The sequence below is a fragment of the Vulpes vulpes genome, chromosome 6 (genome assembly GCF_048418805.1).
Source record: "Vulpes vulpes isolate BD-2025 chromosome 6, VulVul3, whole genome shotgun sequence".
Taxonomy (NCBI): Eukaryota; Metazoa; Chordata; class Mammalia; order Carnivora; family Canidae; genus Vulpes; species Vulpes vulpes.
Window position 1 is genome coordinate 50,289,375 of NC_132785.1, and position 24,239 is coordinate 50,313,613.

Consider the following 24,239-nt stretch of genomic DNA (forward strand, 5'->3'; position numbering starts at 1 on the left):
GAGGAGCCTCCTGACTCCCCCAACACTTGCATCCCGTTTGCTGGTGCAATCTGGCCACAGCTCCTCCAGGGGGAACCCAAGGTCCCTCTCTCACCCTGGTCGCCATCACTACCCTCACCCAAGGACTGCCCCCAACCCCAACCAGACCTGCCTTTGTGTTCCCTGCAGCCTTGGGCCCTCCGCAGGGGGCACAGAGGCCTCCTCCGGCTGGCCTGGAGCAGCACCCAGCAGCCCCGCACCACCCCGACATGCTCTCCGTGGTCCCTGCTCTCTGAGGGGCTGCTGGTCCTGGTCCCGGCCGTTAAGAGCTGGAAGGAAGCATGGAAACATTGGGTCTAGCGATGCCCACGCTCAGGCTGGTGAGGATCTGAGCATGCACAGCCAGGCAGAGCGAGTCATCACGGAGATGCGCCATCACTGCTGCCCGAGCTCTTCTCCTCTTTAAGTTTTTAAAGTAATATGTGTCCGTGATGTCAAAGTCCAATAGCTTTACTAGAACAATTAAGCCGCCTACCCTTTCCACAGTCTGGGGGGGGGGGGGGCAGTACTTTTAAGCCTTCAGGCTGTAGCATTTGGTGTTTCTCTTCATATTGTTGATGACTTGCCCTGACTTCTTGATGTTTTAAATTAAGTGTTACCTGCCAGCCCCCGAAGCAGGTGAACAGAGTGGTTTAAGGCACAGACTTTAGAACCCCATTGCCGGGGTTGTGATGTCAGGCAAACCACTTAACCTCTCTGCCTTGGCTGTAAAAGGAAGTAATGGCAACCTGCTCAGCAAGTGAGTACACCCGGGCCGCACTCCCCGCTGGCTCAGCGGACTCCCGCTGTCGCTGTTCCCGCCTGCATCTGCGCCCCAAACGCGCACTGCTCTGCCCCGCATCCCTCCGGCTGACCCCGTCAGTTTTGGTCAAATCCATATTCATGTCAGCATTAGAACTATGTAAACACTGTTCTCAGATAAGGCACATAGCGTACTATCATTAATTTCCTTTCTTGGACAACTTTTCTGTTTTTCTTGGAATTAAAAATTGCTTGCAGCTTTTTCCCTCCTCTGCTCAAGCTTCTCTGACAGTAATTCAGCCTCTCGGTTTCAGAGAGTTTCAGAAAGCATCCTTTCAGCCTTGACCACGTTAAAGAACAAAAATCAAACTCTGTAGTGTGAAGATGTAATTGCCTTTATTACTGGATTCATGAGTCAGGCAGCATCCCACCGGGCACACGGGCACGCAGGAGTTGTACTAAAGGGAAGGCTCCAGGATGGCCGGTGGGGCAGGCAAGTTATTAGCAAAAGAAAAGGACTGTTCTGGGCAAGGGCACCTTCCCTCGGAGGGCGGAGGACAGAGGACAGAGGACAGAGGACAGGAAGCCAGGCGGTCTTACTAGCAAGTTAGAACTAGCTCCGTTCCTCTGGGGATGGAGGAGGGTTTGGGTGACACGTTACCGCATAGGTGCTCATCAGTCTAGAGAAGTTACTAAGGAAGTCTGACAGCACAAAAAGGTCAGGTATAAAGTCCTGGTTTAGTGACTTGGCCTAAAATGCAGCCATTTGGGGCCTCTTCTTTTTTAAAGTTTATTCATTTAAGTAATCTCTATACCCAATGTGGGGCTGGAACCCACGACCCCAAGATCCAGAGTTGCATGCTTTCCTGACTGAGCCAACCAGGCACCCCTGTATCTCTTTTTAACCACTACCCGCTGGTTTCCATTCATGTTCCCCTGGAGCCCATCCTGCTCCTGTCTGGGTACTGCTGCCTTCTGGGACGTTCCGTGATGCCATCCAGGGCTTCCGTGAGCCAGTGCCAGGGCCTGGCACCTGGATCCCATGGCCCCTTCTTGGTCGACTCCCTCATTTTGCTGAAGCTAATTCTTTCCCACCTTTAATTCACAGCGTGGCTCAGTAGAGAATTCTAGAAACAATTTTCTTCAGAACTTTTTTTTTGTTTAAAAAGCCTTTATTCATTTTTGCTCAGGGAAAGGACAATCTCAATGTCAACTTGTCACCTATTCATAAATTTTAACTTAACAGGATTCACTGCCCTAAAGACACTGCACCTATAGACTTTTGACAACATAACTTAAAATGAAAATCTCCCTTGTTCCCTAAGGTTGCATGTTTAAAGAATAAACAGTCCCTTGCAATAACCAACCTTGGTACTTGGCCTAACTTTAAGATCAAATAGCAAAACAAGAGCAAAAGGAGGCCAAGTGCATTGTAACTTGATAGCCAGCAAGTACAAACATCATTGAACAAAGGAAGTTGCAGGCACCAAATAAAACAAAAGGCAGGTTCATCAGCAAGAAAAATTTACAGTTTGAAGGTGAGATCAACTATTCCACATGTGAACATGTAGGTCAATACTAGAGACTAATGTGGAACCACAGAAACAAAACTTCTTAGTACCAACTACACTGAATATAAAATTCAAAACTTGAAATTACCCAGGAAATTCTCCAAAATCTAAAGCTAAAACTGCCTCTTGATGCACCAGGAAGATGTTTTAATGACTGGGTCACTTAGATTTGCACCGACATACGTAAAATTTGAAGTGTATTTCCCCCCACTACTCTTTCCTATGTCTGAATCTGGGTATGCTTAACTACTCAGCTCATGCACTAATGCATTAAAAATGATGAAACCTACTACCATGACTTCTTAAACTCACACCACCTTAACAGTTAATACCCAAAATAGCTTCCTGAAAATGTCCCAATATTAAACTTTTTGTTCAGTTTGGTGCTTGCTGTGACAATACAGAACAGAATACAATTTCCTCAGCCACTACACTTCCAAGTAACTGAATTTAACTTTTGCTCGTTTCAACCCACCTATCTGCCAAAATGCTTGTTAAAATTTAACCATCTCTGATACTTTTTTTTATTATTTTTTTTTAATTTTAATTTATTTATGATAGAGAGAGAGAGAGAGGCAGAGACATAGGCAGAGGGAGAAGCAGGCTCCATGCACCGGGAGCCCGACGTGGGATTCGATCCAGGGTCTCCAGGATCGCGCCCTAGGCCAAAGGCAGGCGCTAAACCGCTGCACCACCCAGGGATCCCCATCTCTGATACTCTTAAACTGCAGCTCCTATACACAGTTTAACAGTGCCTTTCCCTGTGTGTATCTGGACATTTTAATCAAGAGAATTAAAGTCATGGTATTATGATTAGCCAAAGCTCTTCCTAGCAGACTGATTCTGATTTAGCATATAATAAATGGCTTCCCAGAGATAGAAACAAACAAACCACAATCTTTTCTATTCATGAAAGGAGCTACCAACATGCCTTGTGCCAAAAAGGTGCACTTTTCCAAAAACACAGTCCAGAAGATTGATGGTCAGCTGGAAATCTTCCACTAATGACAACATTAAGACAAGCTCTCCGGATACACAGAAGAAACATTAAAAGTATCCTCAGCAAGGAAATGAAGCCTTAGAGAATAGTATACATCTAACAAAAATGGGGAACAGGGTGACACTGTAGCTGGCTATTCATAAAGGACCACAGATTTTCCTCATGGACCAAAAGTCCCTACAAAATAAACTGCGCCTCAATTATTGCTTATTTTAAATTACACTTTTACAGAGCTATTTAGTACCTGATACAGGAAAACAGTCACATAAGGAAGCATTTATTTGAAGTTTAACATGAAATCATACAAATAAAATTTGTATGAACACAAATCCACATCGAGTTATAACACAGCAAAAGACAAAGTAAAAACAAAGGAAACTAATTGGTGGCTATATACAGTTGGACACGGTTGTGTCTTGTACACTAGCAAGTCTTTTACAAAATAATCATCTTAGATCAACAGAAGACCAATCTTCAATGTTAACCTGCAAGATGGGTTAACGTTAAGCAATCTCCTCCTGTTTTCTCCAATGTCCTCCTTTAGTATGGCTGGTAATTGTTTTGGTAATTTCCACCCCCTCTAGACACCTTGCTGGAAGTGCTCTGTTGGCCACTGTAGTCTACATATCCCTGTCCATATCCATAGTTCCCATAGTTATACCCAGTATAATCATAGCCACCATAGCCACTATAGTTTTTTTTTTAATTTTTTTAAATTTTTATTTATTTATGATAGTCACAGAGAGACAGAGAGAGAGGCAGAGACATAGGCAGAGGGAGAAACAGGCTCCATGCACCGGGAGCCCGATGTGGGATTCGATCCCGGGTCTCCAGGATCGCGCCCTGGGCCAAAGGCAAGCGCCAAACCACTGCGCCACCCAGGGATCCCGCCACTATAGTTTTGATCACCACCATAGGCACTATTGTAATTTCCATATCCTTGATCATAATAGTTATTAAATCCTTGGTTCCAGTTTTGACCCTGACCTCGTCCACCAGCTGCAGCACCTCTTCCTCCTTTTTGTTGTTGCTGTTGCTGCCTATATACCTCTTTGGGTTGTGCAACTTTGATTTCACACTTTTCAGAACCAATTTGATGATAGCTGCTTTCTAACAATTTCTTTACTGGCTCTTCGTCTGTATAGGTAATAAAACAAAATCCTCTTCTTTCGTTTGTTTTTGAATCCATGGGAAGTTCAATATATTCAATCTCTCCAAAGGCTCCAAAATATTCTTTAATTTGTTCTTCAGAAGTATCTGGGCTCAATCCACCCACAAAAACCTTTTTGGGGGGTTCTTTCCCTTTTAAAGCTTTGGCCCTTTTGGGGTTTATCAACTTGCCATCCAGTTTGTGTTCTTTCAGTTCCAAAACCTTATCAACACTAGCAGCATCTTTGAAAAGCACAAATCCAAATCCTCTTGGTCTTCCAGTCACTGGAACTGTTTTAATTGTACAGTCTACAACTTCCCCAAATCGAGACAAATATTCAGTCAGATCTTTCTTGCTTGTATCCCAGCTCAAGCCTCCAATAAACATTTTACCATCATCCTGCTGATTCTTGCTCGCGTTGATCTTGGATCCCTCTGCGAACTCCTCTGTGCTGCTGTACCCGTTCGTGTCCTCCATGGTGGTGGAGTTGGCGGCGGAAGAGCTCTTCAGCACTTTAAAGGCATTCCTGTTTTCTAAATTTCCCAAGATCTTGTTGAGAAGTCCAGGGCCACTGGGCTCCACTATCCTCTGTTCAGGACTTGAGCTTTCCTCCTGGAGAGTTGCGAGCTCTTCTTTTTTCCCTTTTTAAAATATTTATCCATTTGAGAGAGAGTGAGAGCACGAGCGCGGGGAGAGGCAGAGGGAGAAAATCCTCAAGCAGACTCCTTGCTGAGCGCAGAGCCCTGCTCGGGGCTCAATCCCATGAGCCCGAGATCATGACCTGAGCTGAATGAAATCAGGAGTCCGACGCTTAGCCAATGGAGCTGCCCAGGTGCCCCACTCCTTGTGGGTTTTTCATTCATTGTGCCAGGAACTTCCATCTGAAAACTCACCATCTTGGACCGTGGGAAATTTCCTTCTCATTCCTACCTTCTTGTTCTCTTTCTGATCTAATACTCACGTATTCCATATCCTGGAATAATTTTCCCGTTTTCTCTCTCTCCTCCTTTTTTTCTAGGTATTTTTCTTTTTAGTCTACTTAACTCCCAGTTCTTCTATGAGTTTGTGTCTATCTGCCATCATAGTTCTTTCCCAGCTTCAAACCGCCTCTCATCTTTGGGAAGGTATTAATTATCATAGGTTTGGGTTGTCGTTTGATGTTTTCATCTTTGCCTGCATTGACTTTGTTTTGGTGTTTCTTTACAGGTTTTCTTCCAAAGCTGGTAATCCTTGGCCGCTGGCTTTTCATATTGAGAATCTAGACATCATATAGGAAATGAAAGCTGTGTGTGCAACGTTGAGGACCTGATGGTTGGCAGGCCTCATGTGGGGATTCTGGGTGCAGGTTTGGGGGTGGCAGGTAACAGAATCTATAGGTATGCACATTTTCCCTTGGTCTCCATTTTTAGGGTGCCACCTAACCTCACCCTCAGCTGGGCCCAGTGCCCCCAATACGAAGCCTCTCTGGACAGCATACCCTCTGCTCCCTGCTGGGAAGAGGAGACTGGGCATCTCTGCTCCCTTTATAGACTTTTACCCTTCCCTGACCGTCATCTTCACACGCCCTTGGGTGCAGCAGAGTTTCCCGGGTGGTCTGCTGTACCAGGTGGCTAGCTGCTTGCTTCCTTTGCACCGTGCAGGGGTTTGGGTTTCTGGTTTCTCAGGCTGCTAAGGCATTTTGTCTTCCAGAATGTTGTTGCCCTCCCTGGCCTTGTCTTTATAGGTCACTGGAGTGGCATTTAGGGAGAAAGCAGGACTAGTGGAGCCTGTTCCTCTGCATCTCCTCCTTGGGGAGCCCTCCCTGACCACCCACTCCACCATTTCACAGGCCCACAGACCTTCATCTTTCCTGAGGCTCAATATGAAATGGGACACAAGTGGAGGTTTGGAAACCCCTTGCTTAGAGGGGCGCTGAGAAGAGTTTATGGCACCACTGATCTGGCTATGTTTTAGATTGCCAGTAAGGTGGCAGGTGGGCACAGGGGGCTGGCCGGGGCAGGTGGGGGGGGCAGGTGGGGGTAGACCTGCACAGGGGAATCATCTTTGGCAGGCAAGAGCAGCCCAGGAGAGGGAAAGGAGAGCAGGGCCCTCAGGGAACTGCAGGGGTGCACACTACAGGGGAGCTGAGTTTGTCACCCCACAATATGCCTCTTTGGTGGGAGGATTACTTTAGGCTGATTATACTTTATGAAACACAGAAGCTCTGAGATAAGTAACTCTTTTAAGAAGAGTCATTTGCATTTCTAAGGGGTGTCTCCATTTGTAAGGTTGTCCTCCTACCTGTCCCAGCAAGAGGGGGATGACTTTCCATCTCTAGAAATTCTGTCTGTGCCAAAGGCAGAGAATGGGAGATGCATAACCTTACCCTGTTCACTGAGCTCTGCCTGCAAACCTCCCACAATCGGCTCCTGGGCCCCAGTGTCTCTCCTGTTTTAGCAGGAGACAGTATCTCAGGGGAGGGTGTGGCCTTTGGGGTGTTACTCCTTTTCCTGGGTTTCCCGGGGTATACAGGAGAGACACATGTTATAAAATTTTTGTGTTTCTCTCCTGTTAATCTTTTACTACAGGGAGTACTAAAGGTAGAGGGAAAATTCGGCTTCCTACATAAGGACTGAGACATAGTCTCCCCTCTCCTGTTCACAGTGAAGGTCAGGGGAAATAAACTAGTAAACAGGCAGCATCCAAAAAAAAAAAAAAGTGGAGCAAGGACAGTGGGAAGGAGTGCGCCCAGGGCGTGGTGAGAGGCCCTGCCTCAGAAGGGACAGATGGGTGGCCACAGGGATGTGAAAATAGGTGATGTCATCTGTCCAGGGCGGGTGCCACCAGGGCTGAGGACCTGTAGAATGGAAAGAGGTTTAGAACAGCCCTCCTGGGAAAAGCCTGGGCTTTGGAATAAGAGCCATAGGATGCCAGAGCAGGTTCTTTGCAAAGAAAGCACCATGCTTCCATGACTCCAGGGACAGCTCACCAGGACTACACAGGCTGGCCTACTGAGGGTGACAGAAGGACAGAAATTGCGGTTAGGGAGCTGGAGAAGATGGTACATCTGCAGGGCTGATTCCTCCCAGAGATGCCCGCCAGTGCCATCTCTGCAGGTGGGGGAACCCCGCTGAGGGGAGGGGGAGGCTCAGGTGGCTGAGATGAGGCTCCAGCACTCTGCCCTTCCGGCTGACCTCAAGGCCACAGGTGAGTGCCCCTGTCAAGCACAGCCTAGGACTCAGGCCCTGCGGTGACAGCGACGGTTTACAAAGGACACTCCCGACTATATTGTGTCTCTCTCACTTCTTTTCACTAAATTTTGATAAACCAATTCCTTCTCTGTATTTTCAAAATTTTAAAAATCGTGATAAAAGACACAAAATATAAAATTTACCATTCTAACCATTTTTAATTATACAGTTCAGTAGTGTTAAGTACATCCTGTCTCCAAGACTTTTTCCATCTTATAAAACTGAAACTCTATACCCCCTGCCCTGTCTCCCTACCCCTGGCAACCCCATGCCACTTTCTATTAGTTTCATTACTCTGGGTACCTCATGTAGGTGAAATTATTCAGTGTCTGTCTTCTTGTGGCTAACTTCACAGAGCATAATGTCCTCAAGGTTCCATGAGGATCCATGCTGCAGCCTGTCAGAATTTCTTTCCTACTTAAGGCTGAATAATACTCCATCATATATATGTACACCACATTTTATTCACCCATCCTCCAGTAGATATTTGGGTTGCTTCCACTTCTTGGCTATTGTGAATAATGCTGCCATGAACGTGAGATTGCTGGATCATATGGTTATTCTATTTAATTTTCTTAAGAACCTCTTTCTGTTTTTCCACTAGCAGCTGTACCATTTTTACATTCCCACCAAGTGTACAAGTGTTCCAATTTCTCCACATCTTTGTCAGCACTTGTTCCTTTTTGTTTTGCTTTTTTTTTCTTTAAAGATTTTTATATTTATCCATGAGAGAGAGAGAGAGAGAGGCAGAGACACAGGCAGAGGGAGAAGCAGATTCCCTGCAGGCAGCCTGATGCAAGACTGGATCCCAGGACCCTGGAATCATGACCTGAGCCCAAGGCAGATGTTCAGCCACTGAGCCACCCAGGTGTCCATTTTGTTTGTTTGTTTGTTTTGATGGTGGCCATAACTGGTGTGAGGCAGTATCTCACTGTGGTTTTGAGGATTAGTGATGCTAAGCATCTTTTCATCTGCTTATTGGCCATTCGTATATCTTCCTTAGAGGAATGTCTCAAGTATTTGCTATTGAATTTTAATTCTCTAGCTCTTCTGGATATTAACCTCTTACCAGGCACATGATTTATAATATATTCTCTCACTCCGTAGGTTGCCTTTTCATTTTGTTGACTGTGTCCTTTGATGCACAGTTTTGAGCTTAGGTGTTGTCCAATGTATTTTTACTTTTGTTTCCCATGTTTTGGTGTCATATACAAGAAATCACTGCCAAATCCAGTGTCATGAAACTTTTGCCCCATGTTTTCTCCTAAGAGTTTTATAACATTAGCTCTTATGTTGTTGGTCCTTTTTTTTGTTTTGTTTTTTGTTTTTTAAATTTTTATTTATTTATGATAGTCACACACACAGAGAGAGAGAGAGAGAGAGAGAGGCAGAGACATAGGCAGAGGGAGAAGCAGGCTCCATGCACCGGGAGCCTTGATGTGGGATTCAATCCAGGGTCTCCAGGATCGCGCCCTGGGCCAAAGGCAGGCGCCAAACCGCTGCGCCACCCAGGGATCCCACGTTGGTTCTTTTTGTATGTGACATACAGTAAGGGTCCAACGACATTCTTTTGCATACGGAGACCGAGTTTTCCAGTCGTTGTAATGATTGCTCTTTCCCCCTTGGTCTTGGCACCCTTACCAAAAATCATTCAACTATATTTGCAAGGACTGATTTCTAGACTCTCATTGTCTTTCATTGTGTCTCTATGTCAGTAATGCCCTGTTTATTTATTTTTTATTTAAAGATTTTATTTATTTATTCATGAGAGACACAGAGAGAGAGGCAGAGACACAGGCAGAGGGAGAAGCAGGCTCCATGCAGGGAGCCTGACATGGGACTCGATCCCGGGCCTCCAGGATCACGCCCAGGCGCCAAAACTGCTGCGCCAGCCAGGGATCCCCTGCCCTGTTTTTTTATTGCTGTAGCTCTGCAGTAAGTTTTTTGAGATCAGTAAGCATGAGAGCTCCAACTTTGTTATTTTTCAAGATGACCTTGCTATTTGGGGTCCCTTGATATTCCTTATGAATTTCAGGATGGATTTTTCTATTTCTGCAAAAATGCACCTTTAGAAATTTTCATAAGAGCTACCTTAAACCTGTAGATCACTGTGGGTAGTGTTAGCATCCTAACAATAGTCTTCCAATCCATGGACATGAGCTTTCTTTCCATTTATTTGTCTTTAATGTTTTTAAGCAACATGTTGGTAATTTTCAGTGTGTAAGTCTTTCACCTCCGTGGTTATGTTTATTCCTAGGTATTTTATTATTTTTGATGTTACTGTAAGAGGAGGAATTAGTTTTTATATTTTCAGATTTTCCATTGTTAATATATAAAAATGCAACTGACTTTTTGTGCACTGATTTTGTATCCTGCAGCTTTGATGAATTCATTTATTAGTTCTAACAGTTTTCTTATAGAAATCTTAGAGCTTTCTGCATATAAGATAACATAAGCAGTGATAATTATTTTTACTTCTTCCTTTCTTTTTTTTTTTAATTTTTATTTACTTATGATAGTCACAGAGAGAGAGAGAGAGAGAGGCAGAGACACAGGCAGAGGGAGAAGCAGGCTCCATGCACCGGGAGCCCGATGTGGGATTCGATCCCGGGTCTCCAGGATCGCGCCCTGGGCCAAAGGCAGGCGCCAAACCGCTGCACCACCCAGGGATCCCTCTTCCTTTCTAATTTGGATCTCTCTCATTACTTTTATTTGCCTGATTGTTTCAGGTAGGACTTCTGATACTATGTTTAATAGCATCCTTATCTAATTTCTATTCTTAAAGGAAAAACATTGTCTTTTATTTTTGAGAATGAGGTTAGTTTGGGGTTTTTCATATATGGCCTCTATCATGTTGAGGTAGTTTCGTTCTATTCCTAGTTTAAGTGTTTTCACCACAAACTGGTGCTGAATTTTGTCAAACTTTTTTTCCTTCATTTTGTTAATGTGTATTACATTGATTTTCTTATGTCGAACCACCCTTGCATTCCTGAGATAAAGTCCACTTTGTCATGGTACGTAATTCTTGTAATGTGTTGAATTCTGTTTGCTAATATCTTGTTTAGAATTTTTGCATCAATCCTCAGCAGGAATATTAAAATGATAAAAATATCTACTACTATACTACTACTAGCTTATATACTTTTCAATGAAGCCTCCTAAAAAATGAATATTCTGCATAATAAATGGGAGAGGGAATCATGCCATATCAATTACTGGTTGGGCCTTAATGATTTTTCAGAGCCAAGGATACCTGGGAAGGTACTATTACATAGAAACGATTGTGGGTAGACCACAGATTAACTCTGTGGAGAATCATTCCAGCAGCTTTCTTCCGCAGAAGACAAGTTCTTCTTGTGAAAGAAAACTTGACAATAAAAATTAAACTTCTTTTCTAGGTAATAATGCAGCCTGCCAAAATGACCAAATTTTAATAGTCTACATTTCATCTATTGAGTTGTATTCTTTACTACTTATGTAAGAAAAGAATTAACATTTTGCATTTCTGGCTCCTTTCATAAGAAAAACATCATTACCTTTCTGATTGTGTTTTGAACAAACAGAGATCCTGCAGGAAGAAACTCATCCCTGTGGGGATTGAGAAAGGATCAGAGTTAAGCACTGAAACAAGCAATTAATTCCCATTAGAGGATGAAGGCACTCATGTTCACTTTGAATCAGAAAAACAAATTGTGGATAAAATCATGTACAACCAAGAGGTGACTTGTCAAAGTTAATAACTTAGAGAATGGAAGGGAAACTGAATGCACAGGAGAAACTGCACACCACAGGAAGTGCAGGCCAGTGAACTGGAGGGGGGGTCTGTATTGGTGGGATAAGACCCACCACTCTTTAAACACCACAGTTATGTGGGGGCAGGGGGTTCCGGTGCCTGACCTTCCTCTAACAAATGCAGTCTAGGAGAAAAAGTCTCACAGTGTTTTCTGCCTGTTAGGTCACCATCCCCCAGGCATGGATTTCCCTACAAAAGCAATGAGAGAGAAGCAGGGAGACTAACATTCAACGTGGTATATGTCACTCTCAGGTAGAAAAGGCGGCTCTGAATGACCCCAAGTGCCATCTCCTCCAACGATGTGATCAATGCGCACAGGCCTGAGTGGAGGCTGTTGCTACACCAGGGTCTCGGCACCTTCCACTTGGGAATCGAAGAGCCCCCAAACTGAACCCCTGTCCCAAACCCAACTGTTTGGGAGTGGTGTGGACAGCCGGGGGTCTGCAGGGAGCAGGGGACAGGCTCAGAGAGTCTCGAAAAGTTTTACTTCAGCAAAATGTGGCTACTTGAGTATCGTCGGTGTTTAAGAAAACAAAGCCAGTCCTGGATGTGCTGCTCGGCCTGGCACTGCAGGAGATGCCTGTCACTTACTCAGCAGTTCTGGTCTGCAGGCGCAACCCGTCTATGGTTTCATATTTCATCGCTGAAGCAGAAATTGAAAGTGATTACAAGTCATTCCTATAATTGTTGAATTTTTCCTGCTTAATTTTTTTTTTCTTAGCCACCTGGTGGTAAGAGTGTACAAGGCAGGGTTCGGCTGAAGGGTTTATGATGCTAGTTCATACACAGCGACTACTGTGCGTGCTGAGGACCTATTCGGGAACACATGCAGACCAGGTGAGCCCAACAAGAAAGGGGCTAATACTGAGCTCTTCTTAAACTTATCCACAAAGGGACTTAAATGGACATCATTTTCTAACATGAAGACAACCTTTAAAGAAAGGCACCTCCAGAGAATACTCATCCCGCGTGGATTAAAGTGTAACGATCCAGGGAATGGCAGTTGTCTGTTTTCTTGGCCACCAGCAATGGCCACTGCCTGCCGTAAGGGGTGCAGGATGCGCGTGGCCTTGCGCTCTGGGCCCGTGGGCTCCGGGCCGCGGGGCCGCGGGCGTGTGCAGGAGCCTCCGGCAGGCCTGACCCGTGGGGCCAGATCTCGGCCGGAAGCCAGGGGGCTGTGGGCCTGCCTGCACTCCGGACCGGTCCTGCTCCACAGAGAGCCCCCCCACCCCCCTCCCAGCCCCCAGCTCAGTCCCGGGGCTGCTTCTCCCGCCCTGCTGGCCGCTACTTTCCCTGGAGACAACGCCCGAGTGTCCCATACAGTTATCCATTGATCTTCACAAGTTTCTCAGAGCTGTAGGAAACAGGTGAAAAAACAAAATCCCTTGAACCCTGCGCGGGAGCTGGGCCCGAGCCCGCAGCGCCGTGAGGCCCTGTCAGGCTCCCCTCAAGTGGCCCCCGGGGCGGGGGGCAGGGGGGCTCGGCTGCATCCTGTGGGCGCTTTGATACTGTCGCCGTGCTGCCTGCTGCTTTCTTTACAGCAGCGACAGGGCTTCCTGCCTGCCGACCCTCGCCCACCCCACTGAATACCCCAGAAACTGTTACGGCAAAACACCTTTCTTACATTAACCAAGCGGCTCCGACAAAACTGCAGTGCCTTTGAACTCATGAAGTGAGGGTCTCGGTTCACAGCTGTCCCCTCCTGCCTGCCCTATCCCTTCACGGCCATGCAACAAACAGGGGCTTTATGGGCCCTGATGCCACACTGGGGCCTCTGAACGCTGTCTCAGCCACCATCCCATGGGTTTTCACTCTTTGGCTGTGCCGGACATTTTACAAAGGAATGTTTTAATGTCATACCACCTTTAAGGCAATTCTTTTTTTTTTTTTTTTTTTTTAAAGATTTCATTTATTTAGGGCAGCCCCGGTGGCGCAGTGGTTTAGCGCCGCCTGCAGCCTAGGGCGTGATCCTGGAGACCCTAGATCCAGTCCATGTCAGGTCTCTGCATGGTGCCTGCTTCTCCCTCTGCCTGTGTCTCTGCCTCTCTCTCTCTGTCTTTATGAATTAAAAAAAAAAGATTTTATTTATTTATTCATGAGAGACAGAGAGAGGCAGAGAGATAAGCAGGCTCCATGCAGGGAGACCGACGCAGGACTTGATCCCAGGTCTCCAGGATCACACCCTGGGCTGAAGGCAGCGCTAAACCGCTGAGCCACCCAGGCTGCCCATTTAAGGCAATTCTTTTACCATCTTTAAAACAAAGTGACCAACAAGGGAGATAGGACCATCCCCACACACCCCCAGGCCTACTCTGAAAGTCTGCAAAGAACAGCTGTAAACTCTCCGAACACCCAGTCAGGGAAAGGGCTCGATGGAAACAGGCTGGATGGTGAACGGGCCGGGCCTGCCGGGGCCACAGCCTGGAGAGGCCTGGCCGAGCCCACCAGAGACCATGTGCTGCTGGAGGTGGAGGGAGAGCACTGGTGCTAGCACGGGCTTGCTCACGGACAAGGTGCTGAGGCTCATCCCCACAGGGGGCCCACCTGTGGCTCAGAGGGGACAACAGGCCTCCACAATGGGATGGCATTTACGCCTTCCCCATGCAAGTTAACACTCAGTGGGAGATCTCCTTAGTCTCTAGCTTCTCCCATTTTACAGATGGAGAAACTGAGACAGAGTGACTTACCCAGTTATAGCCAACAGAGCAGATGTGTTTGCTGTCACCCAGCTTTTACTGGGTGAAAGCTCTCACCCAGCTCTGAGAGGAGACACTCCTCTCATTGCTTCTTGCCCTAAACTGCAGAACAGGGATACCTTCCTGCCTCCAGGGGGCCCAGGCGGCCAGTGGCTCGGACCATGGCTCCACACTGGGCTCCATTGATGTCCTCACCCAGAAGGCACCCACAGGTGTTTGCTGAGCACTGAGCATACATCACTGCAGCCTTCCAGGTGTGCACCATGGAATCCGCGCTCAGAAGCTGCCACCATCCTGGAATTCTTAATACTTTTATCTTTGAACTTGTGTTAAGTGAAGTCTGATGGGACACTAGTGAACAGAGGAGATCCACGCAGCCACAGAGGCACAGCATTCTTGATGTTCCAGGAGCACAGAACCCCAGGGTCCCACAATGTGTGGGAGTCCGTGAGAGACTCAGAGCAAAGACAAGAGGTCTTGTCTTGTCTGTGACTGGCTTGCTCAGAGAAGCAAAACTCCATTCCCAGCAGAACTTCCTTGGAATACAGGATGGAGGTATATATATTTTTCAGAATGATCTACCAGAGGGTTCGACTTTCCAGGTGTGAATTTTCTTGTCTGTAAAATTTTATCTCAAAGAAAACTGATCTAAAGAAAAAGACTGAGATCATAGAGGGAACACAACTGGCTGGCCTCTCAGTCTATAATTACTATTACAGGTTTATATTCTTATTTGAGTTCATGATGCTTCACAGTCCCCAATCAACAGCAAAACCTTCTCATCTTTTATTTAGGATTTGTGGTGGCCTCCCTTAAACTTAGTTACTTTCTGGAACCCAACATGCAGTAAAACGAGGCCAGCAGACTTCTTTGGATCTGTTCTCTGGGCTCGTGGCAGGTGAAGCAGCCCTCGGAGGTGGGGCTGTGGGTGCCATGAGCTCTGGGCATGGCTACTGAGATTTGGATCTCACAAGCTGTCATTACCTACCCAGGGCCTGTCCGCACTGCCACTGACCAAGCAGAGGTTTCTCACACTTGGCTACTAGGAAATACAGCAAATGATTTGCCCTTAAGAGGGTATTTGCAAGCCTGCTAGAGGAGAGTGCAGCTATTAACTGACATGCTGGCACTTGCTCAAAATATGTTCATTCTGCCTGGCACAAGCCCTCCGATCAAGGAGAAAAAGCCAAGAATGTGCGTCGTGTCCCAACCCGACATCCGTCTGCAGGGCATAGCAACACAGGGCCAAGCGGTCTGGTTAGAGGCAGGTGACCCCCACCCACCTTGTATTCCCCCGAGGGTCTTTGTTTTTCATGGTGGCAACTCGAGCCAAAAGCAACAGAGGGAATGGGAATGACTATCCCTCAGTGCGCCATCTAAAAGGTTTTGTTTTGGGGCAGCCCGGGTGGCTCAGCAGTTGAGCGCCTGCCTTCAGCCTAGGGTGTGATTCCGGGGTCCCAGGATCGAGTCCCGCATCGGGCTCCCGAGGAGACTGCTTCTCCCTCTGCCTGTGTCTGCCTCTCTCTGTGTGTCTTTCATGAGTAAATAAATAAAATCATTAAAAAAAAATAAAAAATAAAAGGTTTTGTTTTTCAGAAACATTTTAAGGCTATCTTAACAAAAGTGGTTTTTATTCAGCTGTTCTGCTTTCTAAGGTGAGAAATGGGGAGCCTGGAAATACACTTAAATTTAAGTCTGAAGTAACACAAAAGCACTATTACAAAATGTCAGAAAACCATTCCTTTAGGTGGTTTGCTAACAATTCCAAGAAGAGAACACACGTGTGTTTAAACAACCCGCCGAAGTCAGGCCTACCCAAAAGTGAATAATGTTACAAATGCAGGTGAGGGCTCCTGAACCCATGCTCCCTATATTTAATATAATATTGCATAGCTTAGGGGGAAGAAGCCTCCCAGAAGGAGCACTGGACAGAGAGCCGAGAAGTAAGAGGTCAAAGCCAAGCCCCGGCTGATGGTCAGAGACACCTGCCTCACCCAGCCAAACGGGGCAAGGCCACAGTGATTGGGAGTGAGAGATGCAGGCATCTTGGACTTGGCTGCTCCTGGACCAGGGTCTGCAGAAGAGCCAGTCAAAGGCCTCCCAACGACATGGGGCAGAACAAGTTAGAGAAAAGACCCTGGAACATGACAACCAAGTACAACGACAAAGCTCCAGCACGCCATCTATGCTACAAAAGGCACCCTGAGCATTACTCAGGGACCACCAACACGTGGCTCCCACCCACTGGTCTGGTGCTAACCTGATAACCCACGCTACACTAGGGCCAGGACTGTGCTCCCCACCCAGGGCTCTGCTACTGGTTGGCACGGCCAGCCCACAGCGAGTCAGCAATAATCCAAACTCCATTTCCGGGGGCTCTGGACTTCAGGACTCATTTCTTTCGGAAACAGATTTACCCGCAGAATTACCTTTTGCTAAAACTATTGATAAACACAGTTTAGGGATCCCTGGGTGGCGCAGCGGTTTGGCGCCTGCCTTTGGCCCAGGGCGCGATCCTGGAGACCCGGGATCGAATCCCACATCAGGCTCCCGGTGCATGGAGCCTGCTTCTCCCTCTGCCTGTGTCTCTGCATCTCTCTCTCTCTCTCTCTGTGTGTCTATCATAAATAAATAAAAATAAAAATAAAAAGACAGTTTAAATTCTCTGCAAAGATACTGGTTACCTGGAGGTCGTTGGACAGGCAAGGGCGAGGAAGGCAAACCAGACAGACACTGCCTCTGGTCAGAAGAATCACCCCACATGCACATGTGACACATGATTCTCCATTTTTAACCATTTTTTTTAAAGCTTTTGAAAAAACAAAAGCACAGAAAATTAAGCCTAATGGGGTTTTTGATTAATTATCTGTCCCCCAAGCATTCAAATCCTTCCAATGCTTTTCTCATTACCCTCAGTTCAACTCAATTAAAACAGTTAAGAGAACAGCTAAAACTCTGAATTACAAGAAAGAAGTGGGGATGAAATGAAGGCTGTGTTATGAACATGCTTTTAAATACTTTACCTAAAGTAGATCCTTCACTCACATTCCTGAGTCCTAAAACACACAGCAGGTCGCTGTCTGCCGACAGCAGCCAGGATTCTTTGGGTCCAAAAACTACTAGAAAAACATGTTGTGTTGGAGGGGTTTCAGGGGAACTGGATGCACTGAACTAACTGAATCCAATCCTTTCATATACGAAACCCCCACCAGAAAAATTTTTTTAATCCCACTTTAAAAGCTACGGTACCATTAGGGCCAGCGGCCAGCAGCTCTGAGGCTGAACACACCATTCTTTCTCAGGGTTCATGATGCTCTGGCCTCTCTAGTGTTCGGGGGTGGATCCCAGGACTCTAAATATTACTAAAAAGCACAAGTTAGTCTATACTTGGCTTTTAAAAAGCACTTAAAAGCTAACACAGAGTCTATTCCTGGAAGCGCAAAATCCAGTGAGAACCTAAAAATCCCTCGTTGCTACTTTGTGGTTATCAGAGAATAGATGCTGCTGTATTCAGTTTAAACACTTTTTCAAACATTTCAAAAACACAGTAGCTTAGTTTTTTCCATTACTAGACTTTTTTTTTAGGTTTCTTAATGTTCTTTCAATCATGATAAACAGAAGGATTCAGGGAGCTACCATTGTGTTTATTCAAACATTTTTCTAATCAAATAGCCCAAGAATTTTAGTTTTCTGGAGGAACTTTGTCATTTTTCTTGCCCCAAATGGCTTTCTTATATATATATTTAAAAACCCAAAGAAACATGTCATATATATAAACAACAAAGACAAGAAAATAAGGTCTCTCTCGTCCACCTTCCCCCATCCTGGGACAGTCTGTGGTCAGCAGCTCCTCCCCCAGTTGAGGCTGAGGTAACAGGTGTCACATGGTATCTCAGGGGTCTTCCCCAGAGAGGAAACAAACAACCCCCCCCCAACTCCCCAAGGCCCTGCTTCACAAGCCACAAACTAAGGGGTCAAGGAGAGTCCTGGTTGAAGTGGATATGTCGTTTCCTACCAGTCCTTTGTTTTGGATTTTTTTAAAAAAGATTTTATTTATTTATTAGAGAGAAAGAACATGAGCAGGGGAGGGGCGGGTAGAGAAGGAGCAGCAGACTCTCCGCTGAGCAGGGAGCCCCATGTAGGGCTCGATCCCAGGACCCTGAGATCATGACTTGAGCTGCAGGCAGATGCTAAACCGACTGAGCTCCCCGGATACCCCTCCACCAGTCCTTCGAATGGGCCCTCCAACCAGGACACCTGGGCCCTGCTATCCAGCATGACCACGGCGCAGAGGCAGCAGGCAGGGGGGACCCCCGGCACCACAGTGGCCCAAAGGAGCGGATCCTTCAACATTCACGCAAACTTGGCATTATATTCCTAGAACAACAATTTCAACTATTTCAACTATTTTTGAGTTAGGAAATTTCGCCCTCCCTCCTATTGTTCCCATTCTAGAATAAAGACTGTTCTTCAGAGAGCTGGTCTCTAGCTCATAGAAGAAGCAAGACTGATGCAGCCCAGATGGACTATACCTCCTTCCCATGGGCTAAGAATTAAAAGATGACTACAAAACAACTGTGGGGAGGCCAATGAGACATGCCTGGGGCACCAGGGCACCATGTGTCCTGAAGGATGACTATCTGAACAGCAGAGATGGGCACAAGTCAGGGGATGGTTAGGGGACAAATGGGTAGTCAGGGCAGGGGGGATGGCCTGGCCATGCCTGGGGGTAGAGTGTGCGTGTAAGGGCTAGGACCACAGGGGAGAGGCAAAGGAGGGAGGCTGGGCCCAGGTTACTAGAGACCTAACTTTCAGCCCTATGTGATGGCGGTAACTAAACGTATTAAACCTAGGAAGTGACATGGTAAGATTTCTGTTTTAAAAAATTATTTAGGGCAACCCCAGTGGAAAGCTGCTTGACAGTATCTATGGAAGCTGGGCTTGTGCCTCCCCCATGACCCTGCCATCCACTCCAGGCAGATGCTCCATAGAAATGTCAACACAAGTGTGCAAAAAGCGACAAGCATTTCTGATCAGCTCCATTTGTAATGGCCCAAAAGTAGTTCCTACCCAGATGACTACCTCCGGTAAAATGGGCTAATAAAGTGGGGTACACTGTAGGGACGAACAGCAGTGGGAATGAATGGCCAACCACGTGTAGCACCACAGATGAATCTCACCAGCAATGCCGAGTGATAGAAGTCAGGGAGAAACAGCACAAACTGTGTGACTGTATTTATATGAACATGAGTAACATAACAGCCAGACTAGTCTCTGGGGCTGGATGTCAGGACAGTAGCTGCCACTGAGGAAAGACATGAGGGCACCTGATCTAGATGCTGCTTACATGGTATGTTCCTAGTAGGAAATCCATCAGGCTACATGAACTCTACACATTCCTGATGTGTTACACTTTCATCAATTGTGCACTATAGGGAGCCTGGGTGGCTCAGTCAGTTAAGCCTTTTGATTTTGGCTCAAGTCATGATCTCAGGGTCTTGAGACTGAGCCCTCTATCGGCCTCTGTACTCAGTGAGGAGTCTGCTGGGGACTCTCTCTCCCTCTGTCCCTTCCCCAGCTTGCACTCTCTCTATAAAAATAAATCTTTTTTAAAAATGTGCATTACAATTTTTCAAAAAGATTTTGAGAGAGTGAGCATGCATGCACATCTGTGGGTAGGGGGAGAGGGAGAGGGAAGAGGACAAGCAGACTCCTCACTGAGCAGGGAGTCTGACACAGGGCTCGATCCCAGGATCCTGAGACTGTGACCTAAGCCTAAATCAAGAGGCATAACCAACTGAGCCATCCAGGTGCCCCTGTGCATTACATTTTTAAGACATATATGTTAACAGAGTAGAAGACAGACATCCAGGAAGTAGGAAAAGAACAAATTACGCCTAAAGTTTGCAGAAGGAGGGAATAACAAAGATCAGAGCAGAAATAAATAGAGGTAAAAAAAAATAATAGAAGATATCAATGAAGTTACTAAGAGCTGGGTTTTTTAAAAGGTAAAACTGAGAAAACTTTAGCTAGACTAAGACAAAAAGACTCAAGCAAATAAAATCATAGATAAAAGAGGAGACATTACAATTGATACCGTGAACAGACCAATAACAAGGAGATTAAATCAGTAATCAAAAACCTCCCAGGGACTCCTGGGTGGCTCAGCAGTTGAGCATCTACCTTTGGCTCAGGGCATGATACTGGGGTCTGGGACCGAGTCCCGCATCAGGCTCCCTGCATGGAGCCTGCTTCCCCCTCTGCCTGTGTCTCTGCCTCTCTCTCTCTCATGAATAAATAAATAAAATCTTTAAAAAAAAAAAAAACAACCTCTTAATAAAGAAAATCCCAGGACCATATGGTTTTACTGAATTCTACAAAACATTTAAAGGAGAATTAATACCAATCCTTCTCAAATTCAGCCAAAAAATGGTAGAGATGGGAACACTCCCAAATTCATTTTACAAGTTCAATATTACCCTGATACCAAAGCCAAATAACAACACCACTAGAAGACTACAGACTCATATTCCTGATGAATACAGATGCAAATTTTTTTAAAAGAATTTATTTATTTATTCATGAGAGACACAGAAGGAGAGAGAGGCAGAGACACAGGCAGAGGGAGAAGAAGGCTCCATGCAGGGAGCCGGATGTAGGACTTGATTCCGGGTCTCCAGGATCATGCCTGGGCCAAAGGCAAGTGCTAAACTGCTAAGCCAACGGGGCTCCCAGATGCAAAAATTCTTAACAAAATACTAGCAAATGGAATGTAATAGCACATTAAAAAGATCACACATGATAATCAAGTGGAATTTATCCCTGGGATGCAAGGATGGTTTGTTATACACAAATCAACAAATATGATACACCACATTAAATAGAATGAAAGAGGGCAGCCCAGGTGGCTCAGCAGTTTAGCACCTCCTTTAGCCCAGGGCATGATGCTGGAGACTCGGGATCGAGTCCCACATCAGGCTCCCTGCATGGAGCCTGCTTCTCCCTCTGCCTGTGTCTCTGCCATTCTCTGTCTGTCTCTCATGAATAAATAAAATCTTAAAAAAAAAAATCTTAAAAAAAAAACTTGTATGAAACCACAAAAGTTCCCAAACAGACAAAGCAGTCCTGAGAAGGAACAAAGCTGCAGGCATCGTACTTCCTGATTTAAATGTATACTACAAAGCAATAGTAATTAAAACAGTATGGTAGTGGCATAAACATAAATACAAGGACAATGGAACAGAATTGGGAGCCCAGAAATAAATCTCAGCATATATGGTCAACTAATGTGGAGCCAAGAATACACAATGGGAAAAGGACAGTTTCTTTTTTTTTTTTTTTTTAAAGATTTTATTTATTTATTCATAGACACAGAGAGAGAGAGGCAGAGACACAGGCAGAGGGAGAAGCAGGCTCATGCAGGGAGCCCGACGTGGGACTCGATCTCGGGTTTCCAGGATCACACCCCAGGCTGCAGGCGGCGCCAAACCGCTGCGCCACCAGGGCTGCCCAGGACAGGTTCTTTAATGAATGGTATCATGAAAACTGAACAGCTGCATGCAGAAAAATACAATTGAATACTCATCTTACATCACACACAAGAATTAACTTGAAATGGATTAGAAATTTAAAATAAAACTTGAAACTTAAATTCCTACAAGAAAAAAAAAATTAAATTCCTACAAGAGGGGATCCCTGGGTGGCTCAGTGGTTTAGCGCCTGCCTTCACGCCCAGGGCGTGATCCTGGAGTCCCAGGATCAAGTCCCACATGGGGTTCCCCACATGGAGCCTGCTTCTCCCTCTGCCTCTCTCTCTTTCTGTGTCTCTCATGAATAAATTTTAAAAACCTTTTAAAATAAATAAATAAATCACTACAAGAAAATACAGGGGTAAAGCTCCTTGACATTGGTCTTGGCAACAATTTTTTAGGTGTGACACCAAAAGCACAAGCAACAAAAACAAAATCAGTGAGAGAGCATTAAACTAAAGAGCTTCTGTACAACAAAAGAAATAATTAACAGAATGAAAAGACAATCTATTGAATGGAACAAAATATTTGCAAACCATCTATCTGATAAGGGGTTAATATATAAAATATTTTTTAAAAACTCACACAACTTAATAAGGACAAAAACAAAAGCAGACTCTGCACTGAGTGTGGAGCCTGATGCGGGGCTCGATCCCACCACCCTGAGATCACGACCTGAGCCGAGACCAAGAGTCAGATGCTAAATCAACTAAGCCACCCGGGCACCTCTGTAATAGGTTAAGACTCCATAAGTTAGGCCTTATCTTTGCCAAACTGATTTATCCATTCCTCTCTGCTCCAATTTCAATGAAGATGGCTGAGAAATCTCTATATTCTCTTTTCCTAGCTTTTACCCAGGGGAACTTAACTCAAATCTACATCCAGAAACAAGACAGAATTGCTCTGGGGTGAAGTTCCACCCCCACCAAGGTTACCCATATCCCAGCTGGGTGAAAAACCTCTTCCTCAGCCAGGCCCTGAGAAGACTGGATAAGGACACGGAGCACCTGGTTTGGCCTCAGGCACACAATGCCTGTTGGACAAATGCCTATTTCTACTGTTCTCACCTAATGACCCCTCTTGCTCCCCTAGTTAAGGACCCGAAACTCTACCATCATCACTTGATCTAATTCGATGCTTTTGACTTGCCTGGGTTTTTTTGTTTTGTTTTGTTTTGTTATAGACGATTCCATATCTTCATATAATCTCTGTTTTCCTAGATTCTTGTCCAAGTTGTAAGTTTCTATGACACGTTGTCCTCAAATATAGTGCAGTTGTTTTCTAAAGCACTAGGACATGTGAGCTAACAAGACTGATGTACATGTGGGGGAAATCTCTGATATCCAGAATGTCTCTGACAGCCCAGGCTGCACCCCCACCCCATCTCCTCCAGGGCTTACGACTATGGGAATCATTTGATCACAATGCCCTTAGAACACCCAACAGTCACACACTGTCTCATTTGCCCAGTCCCTGACTTCTGACTCTGCAGCCATAGGATAAGCTCTTGGCCTACTCACCTGTCTTGTTAAACAGTAATATTCCTGGAACATTTTAAACTGTTTCAGTATTTCAAGTTACATTTCTTATTAACTCGCCATTAATGATCTAAACTTTCTTGGGCTTATCATTAACTATCTAACCTTCCTGAACTCTGCTTTGTATTTCTCTTTTGTTATTTTCTCATATAAGCAAAAGTTCTATATTAGTTACAAACTTCCCCAGAGAATTGCTTATTTCTGATTGTTACTGAGAGGTAAGACCCATATTTTGCTTCATTACTCCCATTTCTTTAAAAAAAAATTTTTTTTAAAGATTTTATTTGAGACCGTGAGAGAGAGCACAAGCAGGGAAAGAGGGAGAAGCAGGCTCCCCACTGAGCAGGAACCCAACACGGGGCTCAATCCCAGCACCTGAGCCAACGGCAAAATGCTTAACCAACCGAGCCACCCAGGCACCCCTTTTACTCCCATTTCTGACCCATTTTAGAGCTTGTCTTGCTAGTGAGGGCTCTTCTGAGACACGATGCCTATTTCAAAGTATGATTTTCAAAGGCCAAACATTCTCCAAGTGGTCTCCTTTTGCTATCTTTAGAATAAAAACCTGTGCAGGAAACATTCCCTTACTTAGAACTCAGCTGAGTTCTGGGAGTGCTTTTCACCCATCTATCCAGGGCCCCAGGATGGGCAGAAGCATGCCTGTTGTGGGGACTGGCTTTGAGATCAGACCAGCCTGGACAGTGACACTGGCAAATGACCGAAACTCTGAGTCTCGGTTTCCTTCTCTGTCCAGTCACACAGTAGCACTTCATGGAGGTAGAGTGGGCACCCCCTCAGATAACACAGGTCAAGTGCCCCAGTACAGAGTTTCATGCATGTAGGTACCCAACAAACAAGAGTCAGTTTAGGTTGTTGTAACAAAAATAACATGGACTGGGTGACTTACAGAATTCTGGGGGCACACAAACATTTGGACCATAGCAGAGTTATT

At 45.6% G+C, this 24,239-nt stretch overlaps 2 protein-coding genes across 8 annotated transcripts in view; both read right to left on the reverse strand.

Moving 5' to 3' along the window:
• GGACT (gamma-glutamylamine cyclotransferase) overlaps positions 1 to 24,239 on the reverse strand; it is a 44,092-nt gene that overhangs the window by 3,846 nt on the left and 16,007 nt on the right. For 2 of the 7 annotated variants that reach the window (XM_072760952.1, XM_072760950.1), the window contains one exon: positions 11,268 to 11,319. The exons of the other annotated variants lie outside the window; for them this stretch is intronic. The gene's annotated coding sequence lies outside the window, so the exon portion shown is untranslated. The remainder of the gene's footprint in view (positions 1 to 11,267; positions 11,320 to 24,239) is intronic. 7 annotated transcript variants of the gene reach the window in all.
• LOC112923811 (heterogeneous nuclear ribonucleoprotein D-like) lies at positions 3,759 to 5,089 on the reverse strand. The gene is made up of 2 exons (XM_026003705.2): positions 4,230 to 5,089; positions 3,759 to 4,039 (listed from the first exon to the last, which is right to left on the reverse strand). The coding sequence occupies exons 1-2, from the start codon at positions 4,976 to 4,978 to the stop codon at positions 3,892 to 3,894; spliced, it is 897 nt and encodes a 298-aa protein (XP_025859490.1). The 5' UTR covers positions 4,979 to 5,089; the 3' UTR covers positions 3,759 to 3,891.